Source organism: Panthera leo, chromosome B2 (genome assembly GCF_018350215.1).
Source record: "Panthera leo isolate Ple1 chromosome B2, P.leo_Ple1_pat1.1, whole genome shotgun sequence".
Classification (NCBI taxonomy): domain Eukaryota; kingdom Metazoa; phylum Chordata; class Mammalia; order Carnivora; family Felidae; genus Panthera; species Panthera leo.
In genome coordinates, this window is record NC_056683.1 from 129,747,504 (window position 1) to 129,761,035 (window position 13,532).

General features: G+C 37.1%; 1 protein-coding gene across 9 annotated transcripts in view; it reads left to right on the plus strand.

Moving 5' to 3' along the window:
- UTRN (utrophin) overlaps window positions 1-13,532 on the plus strand; it is a 582,930-nt gene that overhangs the window by 436,656 nt on the left and 132,742 nt on the right. For all 9 annotated transcript variants that reach the window (XM_042940000.1, XM_042940001.1, XM_042939999.1 and 6 more), the window contains one exon: window positions 6,741-6,897. In XM_042940000.1, the coding sequence (XP_042795934.1) occupies window positions 6,741-6,897 (157 nt within the window). The remainder of the gene's footprint in view (window positions 1-6,740; window positions 6,898-13,532) is intronic.

Here is a 13,532-nt window from a genome sequence, read left to right on the forward strand (position 1 = left end):
TATCTGGTTTATGTAATTCATCTACTGTATTCCAACTAGATTGGTTAAAAATGCATATCCTTTAATAATTTCCGGTTGTGAAACCCTTAGCTTTTTTCTGTGTTCTTTCAAAACTGCCTAAACTCCTGATCTTTAGTTGCTTAAACGCTTCTTCTTTTCAGACTCCATCAACCCCTTCTACTCCGCTTGGATTCCATCATAAGCCATTTCAATAATATCAGGTGTTTCTTCTTCCCCCTGAATTTCTTGTTTTCTCCTTTTAAATCTCTGACACTCTGATGACCACACTCTCTCTATCCCCCGTTCTTGATCCTGGGTTTCCTAGTGTTGTACGAGAAAGTAAAAAATGACATTTCTTCTACTCTAATTTGACTCTGTCTTCTTACAATTGGCATTGTGATTCTGAATGATTTTCTGTCATATTTACCACCATCCCTATTTTGTAAAGATTTTGGTTCCTTGTTAGCTCCACAAACCTCTCCCTCTGCATGTGACCTTCTTTCATTCTTTTCTAAGAATGAGGCCATCTGATATATGTCCCTTCTGTGCATTCAGTATCTCAAATTGTGCCTTAATTGTGCTAAAGTTGATGTTGTCATGGCAGGGAACATTTACTCTAATTTATCATCATTTTTAGAAAGAGAATGTCTGCCCAAGATTATAACAGCTAATATTTATTGAATATTCATGTGCTAGACCTATCCTAAGTGCTTTACAGGCATTATTACCTCCTTTGACTATGGTGTGGTCATCGGAACTATGTAATAATATGTGGCTCACTACCTTGGGTTAATACTATTTTGCAGTCTTTTTGATAACTTTGAGTAGACCTTTTTTTTTGAGAGAGAGAGAGAGAGTGAGCACGGATGTGCGTGCGTGTTGGGGAGGGGCAGAGAGAGATGGAGAGAGAATCCTAAGCAGGCTGCACCCCCAGCGTGGAGCCTGAGGTAGGACTCAATCTCACGACCCTGAGATCATAATCTGAGCTGAAATCAAGGGTCGGATGCTTAACCAACTGAGCCACCCAGACACCTCTTGATTATACTTTTAAATACTGAAGTCCAGTGTACAAAATATTTTTTGCAATCTAAAAACAACACATACAAATATATATTTCACTTAGATTGATAGAAGAGACAATAGCTAATGATTTGAAACTTCAGCTAAAAGATAGACTGTTAGGAAATTTGACAATATTTTTCACTCCCGGGGAAAATGTGAATTGGAAATAAATTCAGTAATATGAATGACATGGCTTAAATTTTTATGTTAAATTTATTTAATTTGGGATTATGTTAATTAAATATCCACTTATCAGCTTAATGATGTTAAATATAGATTCTTATTAACATATGGTTTCAAAGGCCAGTGAAATTGTCAAATCTAATGAAAACAGAGTTCAAAGATAAAGTTCTATCTTTCCTTTCTTTTATGAGCCTCTTAAAAATTCAGGGCACCCTTTTAAGAGCCCTTAGAGAAGATTAACCTTTAACATCATGATTACATCTAATGTTATCACATTTTACAATGTCACTGACACCACTTTTAGCCTTAGCCAATTGATTTTACTAACTATATTGTAAAACTACTAAAATTTCCTTTTCTTAAGTTGAATAGAGGAAGATTCTGTTCCTCTCTTCTTTCTTTTTTCCCCTCTGGTTCAACACTTTCTGATAGAACTTTCTGCGAAGGTAGAAATGTTCTGTATCTGTACTATTCAGTGTGGTAGCCACTAGCCACATGTGGGTGTATTGAGCGCTTGAATGTGGCTAGTGCAACAGATACTGTGAATTTCAAATTTTATTTATTTTAATTAACGTCAGTTTAAATGGACGTAGCTACATATTATTGGTATGTATTGGAAGCACAGCTTTGGTGTTCTTTTCAGCACAGACTGAATTCCTTTCTTTCCTAGTTGTCTTAACTCCCTTTCTGGGAACAAGAATACCTCCTTTTTAATGTAACTGGTTATTCTTGCACTAGTAAAGGTATTTTCATTCATTATAACTCGATTTATAATCTATGGGTTTCACTGTAGATGAAAAATAAATTTCATTTGTTGTAAACATGCCAAATTGAACATTTAATTCTGTGCATTCCTTGCACAATAGGAGACAGTATGGATTTGCTCATATTAATTTGGGGCATTGTGTTCTTTGGTGGACCTACTTTGCAAATGTATCTTCACTTGCCTATAAATACGTCCGAACAGTTTCTGCCCTCTTAAATGCTGCCCATGATGAAAACAATGCAGTGGAAAGAGTTTAGATTTTAGTTTGGATCCCAAACTCTCTCCTTGGTTTTCCAAGCAAGTTTCTTCCCTGAGCTGTGGTTCCTTCAGAGAGCTGTTAGGTTTCTTGTATCAGAGTATATTTGGTTTACCTGCCTTCCTTCCAACTTGACCCCAGGACTTATTTCTGAGATAGGGCAGTGCCTGATTCCAGAGTGAGTGCTCCATGGATGTTTGTAGTGAATAAGTGGAAAGCTGTATTTTATTTTTATAAATGCCACTGCTTACTCACTCCCACTGTTTGCTCTCTTTTTTGTATCTCTACATTGGGAGAAGGAATAAAAACTTCTTTAAAGAAATATTGGAAAGTAAAGGCTTTTGTGATTTAAAATAGATATTAATTCACGTTTCTTCCATAATTCCTTTTCTACCATATTTGAATAATGAGGTACCATTTTAATGGCTCCTTACCTTCTAAGAAGTTTTTTGCATTATATATTTTTAAAAACAGCTGGTGACGTAAAAACATTGATAGAGTTGTAAAATAAATGATTCAATCTAAAAGGAGCTAACTTATGTAAAGCATGTTCTATATACAGGTTGCTAATCCATTCAATGAAAGTATATCTTGTTTTGATCATGTGAGGTACCCAAAGAATGAACTGAAGCAGGTGAAAATTAGGATAACAAGTCAGTTATCCAGAATGTGAGTACCCACAGATATGTGCTAGGTAAAGAAATGGTTTGGGGTGCCTGCATGGCTCAGTCAGTTAAGTGTCCAGCTCTTGATCTCAGCTCAGGTCTTGATCTCAGGGTCATGAGCTCAAGCCCTGCATTGGGCTCCATGCTGGGCATGGAGCCTACTTAGAAAAAGAAAAAGAAAAAGAAATGTTTTAAGGTTATGAATATATGATTGATGACTGGTCATCTATAGTTGTGGGGAAAGGGGAAGCTTTAAAATTTTTAGAGTTAAAATGAGAAAGGACAAGTATACCAAAAACAAATTTAAGGTTTCTACTTGCAAAACATTCAATCCAGTGCCCAAGAAAAGGCTTTCATCTTGAAAGATGAAAGAATTAAATTGGAACTAGAACACTGAAGGCTACTACGGAAGCATGCATTTATTTGGGCATATGGTAGTAATCCACTGAACACATAGTTATAATCTATTGGAGAATAACCAGAACAGATTTTCCAGGCAAGGTTTCTGCCAAATCAGCTTGCTTTTTATGATGGAAGAAGGAAGATGCAGAGAAATACGTACACCAATGTAATCTCATCTATTTCAAAGTCACTTCAGTATCTCTCTTTAAAAAACATTGCCTTCATCTTTATGAAGAGTCCTTCAGATGCTGGATGCAATAGATTTCAATGATCAATTTCATTATTTTGTGCGGTCAAAAGAGTTAATTGCATTGGAAAAAAATCATTTGCATGCTCTTCAATACAATGCATGTATGTAACTGGATTTCAAAGGAATGTAATGTCGATTTAGTTATTGATTAAAGAGTTAAACTACAGACATTGAAGAAGCAGGATCAAATTATCTAAAATAAGAGGTCAGGCTATGTGCTTAAGTGTTTTGCACACAGAGACACTGAAACACATCTTGATTGACTAAAGGCCTCTGATTTCTAGCTGTCATTTTTTTTTTTTGCATTTAAAAATACTAGACAGAAATTGCAACACCTCAGTCAAATATATTTATGGCAAAATGATCCGTAAGTGGCAGAGTTTTCAGTTAATATGATTGAAGTTATTTAGTTCTGCTCTGTGACAAGTAAAATTACTGTTTATCAGGGATAGGTAATTACATATTTGGCCTAAAATTAATCAGTATGAACACAGGAGAGCTGGCACTCAAGCAGAATCAGGATCTCATTAAAGCAAAATTTTTTAAAGTGAGGTCAATCATGCCACCTGTAGAATGAATAGAAGAGATTATAAATGCAAGAGAATAACATGAACCTTTTAATCATACAGTTCTCAAAGAATTATAAAATACCTCAAACTTCTTTCTGTCATTTACAAATCATTTTTTTATTATTTCATACCTAGCTCTTTTGAATAAGATATAGAATTTTAAGGTTTGAATAGTTTGCTTTATATTATTAGCTAGCTGACAATGGAACTATAAATAGATGGCAGGACAGTTGGCCTTTTGTATGTGACTGAATGTTGGTTCATGGTATTTTAGAGATCTATGGAACTCCATTTTTTTTTCTTTTAGCCAAGAATATTGGCAGATAGAGCATGGCCATTATTTTATGAACAAGAGATGAACTAGAGATCAGATAGTTGTTCTTCTGAAAACATTATGAACTTTTAAACAAAGACTTAGGATGTTGTTGAATATTCACCACTGGAGTACCACCTAATGTGACTAATGAGGAAATACTTGTTTAAATTAACTATAGAAGAGTTATCAGCTTTGGGACAGAAGCTCTAGTAAATCAGATGTCCAGAAAGGAAATTACTGATAGAGCTGAGAGACAGTAGAGGCCATAGTTGGTTGGTTGGTCTCATATCACTCAGGGAAGGAGCAGTTTTGTGGAAGTGGGGATCATAATGCTAATGTCAAGGTGACAGCTAAATGAGAGGATATGAAACCTGATCAGCGGAAGTTTCTTGCACCTGAAGTTGCCCCAAGTGGGTGACCTTTGTTGCATAACAAGGCTGAGGTCTATTTCCATCAGCCCTCACCTCTCAGTCTGAAAGGTCAAGGTAATTCCATTTCACGCAGTTGAACACTTACATCCACATTCACTATCCGCCCACTGGTGTGGTGCAGGGCTGAGTCCCTGGAGTTGTTTCTGACTGATCCCTCTTTTCAAGTCCAACGCATGAAGTGTAGGATAGAGGCTGAGTAAGTGGGCTTTCTTCAAGGCCCCAAATTTGTGCTTTTATTTGTATTTTTATTCTCAAGGGCTTTTACTTTTTTTTTTTCATTTTGCATTCATTTTTATTTTTTTTTTCAATATATGAAATTTATCGTCAAATTGGTTTCCGTACAACACCCAGTGCTCATCCCAAAAGGTGCCCTCTTCAATACCCATCACCCACCCTCCCCTCCCTCCCACCCCCCATCAACCCTCAGTTTGTTCTCAGTTTTTAACAGTCTCTTATGCTTTGGCTCTCTCCCACTCTAACCTCTTTTTTTTTTTCCCTTCCCCTCCCCCATGGGTTTCTGTTAAGTTTCTCAGGATCCACATAAGAGTGAAAACATATGGTATCTGTCTTTCTCTGTATGGCTTATTTCACTTAGCATCACACTCTGCAGTTCCATCCACGTTGCTACAAAAGGCCATATTTCATTCTTTCTCATTGCCACGTAGTACTCCATTGTGTATATAAACCACAATTTCTTTATCCATTCATCAGTTGATGGACATTTAGGCTCTTTCCATAATTTGGCTATTGTTGAGAGTGCTGCTATAAACATTGGGGTACAAGTGCCCCTATGCATCAGTACTCCTGTATCCCTTGGGTAAATTCCTAGCAGTGCTACTGCTGGGTCATAGGGTAGGTCTATTTTTAATTTTCTGAGGAACCTCCACACTGTTTTCCAGAGTGGCTGCACCAATTTGCATTCCCACCTCAAGGGCTTTTACTTTTATTGGAATCTGAATCACACAAAAACGTATCTCAGACACATGGTTTCCTGATTGTAAAGTTCATAATTTAAGAACCTGAAGGTCCTTTTCTGTCCTAAACCCCGAAATTGTTATTGAAACAAAGACCTCACCTTTAAACCAGGGGACACAGTACTGCAATCAACAATTTCTGCCCGATTGTTTTCTGTTCACAATAGACATTTGTCCCTGGACACCAGTCAGCCTTGAGCCAAATAGTGTTCTATGCAAGCAATGACTGGTTGTTTTCCAGCTTTTGGAGGTAAATGCTGGTGATGTTCTACTTTCAGTAATTTATTTGGTTTTAAGGAATGTTAAGGCTTTAGTAATTTCCTTTCCTAAAAAATTAATTAGCTCTTTTAGAAAGAAAAATAATATGGGCCTGTTGTACATACTCAATTATAAAAATTACGTGTTTACTGTGTTCTCAGATGTAAGCTCATCTAGTATGTATCTTTCTAAACATTTTATATGCATATAGTTGCTCTCTTTTCCTCTCTATCACTTTCTTCACATAGATGGATGAAAGGAGAAGAAAATTGTAGTTCAGTGTGCATGTATACTATACATAAGCTACTGAAACTTGCTTTCATAATTTTATATCATGGAAATTCTTCTTGAAAACCTCATACTTATGCCTTTGTGGTATGTAGTTATCCATTTACAATTTTGATAGGTATTACCAACATATCTGCATATTTTAGCTTCTTCAAAATAACTTGTTTAGGGGTTTTTTTGTTGTTTTTTTACTAAGAGTCAGCCTTCTTATTGGACGTGAACATTAGTTCATCATTCAAGATTATTAGTCTAAGGGAAGATGTATGATTTTTTAAATGCAATTCCACCTTCTAAATGTGGTCAGTACTGTCTCTCAACAGGGCCCACTTGGAGGCCAGTGCTGAGAAATGGAACAGGTTGCTGACGTCTTTAGAAGAATTGATCAAATGGCTGAATATTAAAGACGAAGAGCTTCAAAAGCAAATGCCGATTGGAGGGGATGTTCCAGCCTTACAGCTCCAGTATGATCACTGTAAAGTAAGTTGACCGTATATGGTGGGGACCTTTTTTGATACATTTTGATTTTGGCAAAGTAGACACTCAAAATTCTATATAAATATCTGAGTTGAAACAATTACCACTGAATTTCACTCCCACACCCCATTTCTAATTGTCAGTATTTAGGCATTTAATTTAAGTTGCATGCATCTTCTGAGAAGCAGATATGCTGAAGTGTTATCACCTGACACATTAATTCTTAGATCCTTGTATTATTTAAATTCTTTGCCTTATTAACTTTCCTTTTATTTATTTAATATTGCTTCATGCCCACTTTCTCATATATTACACATCAGCTTGCTTTGTTATTTATACATATTTTTTTCTCCTTACATGCAATGCAAGTTCTCATTCTAAATCTGTACATTTTAATGTGGTGTTAGAATTCTGTTCCCATTGGAAAAATGACGACTAACACATGCATCTTCTAAAGGAAGAAAGGAAGATGCCATCTATGTAGTAAGTTTGCTTCAAAATGATAAGACCTTGAAGTTTATTTTACTTTGAACCCTTGTGACTAGGTTATTCAAATTCCCATTTGGGTAAATTTTCTTTTTCTACTTGAAAAGAGACTATGATAGAGAAATAGTTCTAAGAAAAAAGAAGACGTTGTTGGAATATAACATGTAAAATAACAACAACAACCAACAATGATAGATTTCAAATCCGTGATTTAGGAAAATCCCATTCTCTTTTTTTCAGCTTTCCCTTCTATTACTTATTCATATACTTTTTTGTGGATTTAAGTGATGAAAAAATAATACAAAGCTGTTCTAATGGAAATGCTCTGTTAAGGAATAGAATCTGCGTGTGACCATGTTCTTCTGCTAGTTTTGATTAAAACCTAATTCTTGAGGCATGAAATGATTTTCCTCTTCTGGCCTTAGCCAGTAAAGTGCACATCATTGTTTCCAGTAAATGCTGGCTATGTTCTTTCCAAACCCTTCTCCCAGCAGAGTCGCCCTGTTTTAGGTTGTGCTTCACCTAAGAGTCTTAGAGTAGAGTTGCTGTGCATGAACCCTTTAGGCCTGGGCATTTAGATAATAAAGATGATCCTGATAACTGATGCTGATGATAATACTGGTTCATTCATTTGGCAGGTATTTACTGAGTGCCTAATGTGTGCACCAGGCACTATTCTAGGCATTGGAGAGTCAAATGAACAAAGCAAAGTTCTTGCCTGATTCCATGTAGTGAGAGATAAACACTAGATATGCAATAAATACATAATATATCCCATAGTAATAAGTACCATGAAAAGAGTAAAGCAATGTCAAGGAGAGAAAGAAGGATGGGAGAGTATCGGCAGCAGAGATGCTGTTTTTGTGGAGATCAGGAACGTGGCATAAGTAAGGCAGTTTTTGAGAAAACAAATGACGTAAACATGAGGCAGTAAGTGATGCTACTCCATGGGGGAAGAAATCATAGGCAAAAGGGGACAAAAAGACACTGGCCACAGAGGTTGCAGTTTCTGGCCATATTCGAGGAATAGCATGGATACCAGTGTTGTTAAAACAGTCAGCCAAATAGAAAAGAAGGAGATGAGGTTGGGGTAGGAGTGGGAAAAAGGGGGGGTTCAAATCACAGAGGTCCTTGAAAGTCCTTTGTAAGGGCTTTAGCTTTTACTCCAAGTGAGGTGGAAGGTATGGAAGGTTTTGGTAATTATACTGCTGTGATCGGACTTACATTATATAATATTTACAGGTGAAATTAGGAAGAATAAAATATAGAGGAGTTAAAGAACATATTTCAGTAATCCAAGCGGGGGATCGTGATGACTTGGACAAAGGTATAAAGGTGGAGATAGTGAGAAGTAACTGGTTTCTGAACATATTTAGGAAGAACCAAAAGGATGTGCCAACGGAGTGCATATGTGGAATACAGGAGAAAGAGAAGGGTTTATAGTGGCAGGAATCAAAGGTTTTTGGACAAAGCAAATGGGACAGTAGCTGGAGGGGGGAATGTGGGGCCAGGTAATGGTTTTACACAGATGGGGACTAATTCAACATATTTCTATGCTGATGGGAATGATCTTGTAGAGTGGGAAAAGTCAATAATGCAGGAGAGAGATTACTGGGTAGGGGATGGAATGGGATCCAGTGTACAAGTGTTAACAGTTGGTCTTGGGTAGGAGGGCAAAGAATTCATCCATTGTAACAAGAAGGTAAGTTGGTAGATTTGCGTGTGGGGACATTTAGACGTCCTCTTTTGATTGCCTCTGTTTTCTCAACAAATAAGAAGCAAGGTCGTCAACTGAACATGAAAAGAAGGAAGACAATGTGGAGGTTTAGGGAAAGAGGAGGTAGAAAATGTAGTCTAGAAGTGGGTGAGTTAAACTAGGAATGTAAAACAAGACCACGAGCGTTACGAAAGGCCTGCTTGAGGCCAATGCTCATGAATTTAAAGTGAGAACAGTCACTGTGAATGTTGTTCCTTACCCATGTGGAGTTGTCTCACCAAAGGCGAGGAGTCAGTTGGAGAGTTGAATTGACCCAAGCACATGTGATAGAGGAAGAGAGGGGCAAGGGGGGTTACAGAAATACAGGGGAGCTATAGTAATGATCGCATGTGGAAGTAAGGCTGGGTGAAGGAAGATATGAGGATATTAGAGATAAGGAATAGTAAAGTGGTGTTAGAAGTCAATGAATTGGACATGGCAGAGGAGCTGAGGATTAATCCAAATGGGGGAACCGGGAAGGGGCACAAACTGTAAAGAAAACAGATTGTGATCAGAGAAAGGATGCTAGAAATCAAGTTTGTGGTGACGTGCATTTATTGTTAAATGACAAACTCCGGTGTCCTTTTGTGAGAGTGAGTTGCACAGGCAGGGTGGAGAACAAGGTCCTTGGGGAAAAGTGGATAAGAAGCTGAGAGGCTGGGGTAGCTGCAGGATCATCTACAGGCACAGTAAAATCATCATCACCAGGAGAAAGAGCCTGATTTGTTCAAAATGTTGATTATGAGAAGGAATAGTGATAGCAGTATGGTTAGGGATTAGTATAGGTTGGAAAAATGATGGCTTCACAGTCCTTCTATCTTTTGAGTCTTAAAACTGTGCAAAATACCTTTGGTTGGGGATGGGAAGAGGAATAGTTTAAGTTGGACATAGTTTAGCCTTGGTTTCTAAATTTCTTAGTGCCTGCTACCAGACTTTTCTCTGGTTACTATTATGTCTTTATCACAATTGCCATCACTTACATGTTGTGCATAATCCAGACTACTTTTGAGAGGCGTAGGTCTTATCAGTAAGTAGGTCTTATCAGGATTTTCCATTTAATAGTCTATACTTCTTTAACTTTGAGTTTTATAGTAGAAAGTTTATATGAATATGGTACTGATTGAATTTCTGAGTGTAGGGCTGGGTTGTTTCTCACCTCATTGTTTACCCTCACTGGAAATAATCCTTTGCGGAGTTTCATGTTGATTGTAGATTCTAGAATATGATACTTTATTGTGATCTGTCATTGTCTGCCTTCCAGTTTATCAATGATGGAAAACTACAGGCTTTCTTAATACCATGTATTAATAAATGTTTTGACACAAGCATCATGCATAACTCTGAGAACTAAGCAGGCTGTTATGCCAGAAATAAACTATAGAAGAGATTTCAGAGATTTGTGGAGGTGTGATTTAGTTTGCAAGGACCACATAACAAAACACCATAGACTGAGTAACTTAAACAAGAGAAATTAATCTTCTCACAGTTCTGGGGGCTAGAAGTTTGAGGTCAAGGTGTGGGGTTGGCCTCTTCTGAGGCCTCTCTCCTTGGCTTGTGGATGTCTCTTCCTTGTGTCTTCACCTGGCTTTCTCTTGGTGAGTATCTGTATCTTTTAAAACTGCTCAAAATACCTTCCTTTTATAAGGACACCAGTCATGTTGGGTCAGGGCCCACCCTAATGACCTCATTTTAACTTAACTACATATTTTTTTTTTTTTAATTTTTTTTTTTTTTTTTTTTTTTTGAGAGAGAGACAGAGCATGAACAGGGGAGAAGCAGATAGGGAGACACAAAATCAGAAGCAGGCTCCAGGCTCCGAGCTGTCAGCACAGAGCCCTATGCGGGGCTCAAACTCAGAAACCGCGAGATCATGGCCCAAGCCAAAGTCGGACCCCCAACTGACTGAGCCACTCAGGTGCCCCTACTTAACTACATCTTTAAGGACCTTATTTCCAATCACAGTCACATTCTATCAAAAGTAACCTTCTTTCCCAGCTGTCAAGTATAATGTTTCTAATCACTATAAATTATTACAGTGAGGGCAAATCACTATGCATTAATACAATTAGGTCAATATTTAAAGACGTGACACCTACCTGTAATTATTTACCTTTCTTACTAAACTTTGCCAGCCATAATCATTGAATAGTCTAATTGTAGTTGAACCTCAACCTTGCCAGTGTTCTAACTTAAATATAATTCTCTATCTGTGATCTTAAAATTAAAATCCCTTTGGTTGTACATATGGTTACTCTGTTTCAGGTCAGCTTTTTCTTTCCTGTGTCCTTGGAGATGTCTTTGACCCCTGCCTTCGGGTTCTGTTTATTTAGAATTAGAATGATCAATTATTAAAACTGTAAGAGGCCCAAGAAATAACTTAGTCTAGCCCCCTCACTGATAGTGGAAGAAAATGAGACCCATGGTGTGTTTTAATGAAATCTGACTTTTCACCCCTCCCTTCCTTTCTCACTCCCAACAAATACCTATCACTTACCCCCATGTCTGGCAATTTCTAGGGCACCAGAGAAACATGGATGCAGAAAACAGACACAGTCCCTGTCTGTGTGGAGCTTACAGTCAGGGGAGAGCCTATGCCTGCCCTGCTTAAGCTTACAGTCTCTGTTTCTTCCCTGTGTTATGAGAAATCATTTCCAACAAGGATTGTGATTGAGCTGTGGACTGTGCATTGCTGTCCCAAATCTCTGGTTGTCTGTCTATCCATTTCTCTAACCCCCAGCTTTGGTCCCTGGCTGATAATTCAAGCATGTTATTAGTTCTTGTATACTCTTATTTCTGATCTTTTCTCTTTATAAGGGATTCTAGAACTCTTTTCAATTATAACATCATGATGTAGATTCAAACAGAACAAAATCTCTATACTATTTTTTTCACAGGTATGTTTAGCATTAAATTTAGATGCCTTTCCCTTTAGTTTTGTCTGTTATTATAAACTGTAGTTTTTTCTAATTTCTTGCTATTTTTTGTTTTTAGTTGTCCTAATAAAGTTTAAAAACTCTTTTTAATTTTGAAGAACTCTTGCTTTATAGCTTAAAAATACATAGTTGGAATGAAACAAAATCAATCCTTAAATGGCTTGATAGTAATAGTAGGCAAGTTATTTTGTTCCTTAAAATTTCCCCCTAGAAAGAGGGGGACCTTGTATTTGATTTCTAACCTAACTCTTCCTTGCAGATAGCTAGCTGTCTAAATTACCTTATTTTGAACAACATAGTATTATGTCAAACTAATGTGACCTAATCTCTCAATACTAAATTAGAATGTCTAGAGATTACCAGATGGAATTTTTTAAAGGGGGACAAAGAAATTTAACACTGATTTGTTTACTCTTCCAGGAAGTATGACCTCATAAACGCAAGCCTTGAATTTCACTGCATACAAGTCTTTTAAAGATCAATTTTAAAAGTGATACCATATATCTTTCTGTTGTGGATAAGACAAATACACTTTACAATATGCATTAAAAACCACCTGTGCTGATATTACACAAATCAGCACTTAAGTATTACATTAAAATTTCCAGTGACATTATATACAAAGTAAAAAACAAAGCTATGTCTCAATGCCTTAGGTGGACGTGGGGTTACTGTATGTTAGAAAACCACTAAGTGACTTAAAAGCTGCTTCAAGGGATATCAAATGCTGATGTCAAAGAGTTATGTGAACAATTTGAATAAAATAATTCTAAGTAGACATCCGACTAATCTCTGTCCTCAGCACTTTGTATTCAAGTTCATTGAAAATATTCTTTCCTCTTCCTTTTTGGATAGTGGTGTATTACCCTCTCTTCTGAGGTACCTTATGTTGGGCCCTTCTTTTTTTTTTTTTTTAAGTTTATTTATTTATTTTGTGAAAGACCAGGAGAGCATGAGTGGGGAAGGGGCAGGGAGAGGGGGAGAGAGAATCTCAAGCAGGCTGTATGCGGTCAGTGCTCAGAGACCTTATGGTTGGCCTTTCTATACAAAGTTAGTTAGTGAACTAGCACATGGGATTAGGTAGACATGGTTTCAATTCTCACCTCCTCCACTCACTAGCTCTGTGATCTAGGCTCTGGAGTCGATTGTCCAACCTCCTCAGTCCTGTTTCTGACCATGAGTATATATAGGTCACTTAGCACAATACATTTAGTAAGTGCTCAATAAGCAATGGCTGTTTGAGTTCTTTAAACTAGGACTTATATTTTCTAGTGTGTTTCTTATTTTAGTTGTTCTGTGTCCACATTTTTTATTTTTCCTAAGATTCATGATGTTTGGGCAACTGTAAATTTTGATGTCATAACTATATTTTTTAGCCTATTGGTGGCTTCAGAGATAACTTAGACTACTGAGGGAATAGGATAAAGTCATTGAGACATTTTTGAGAATTACACAGGATATAA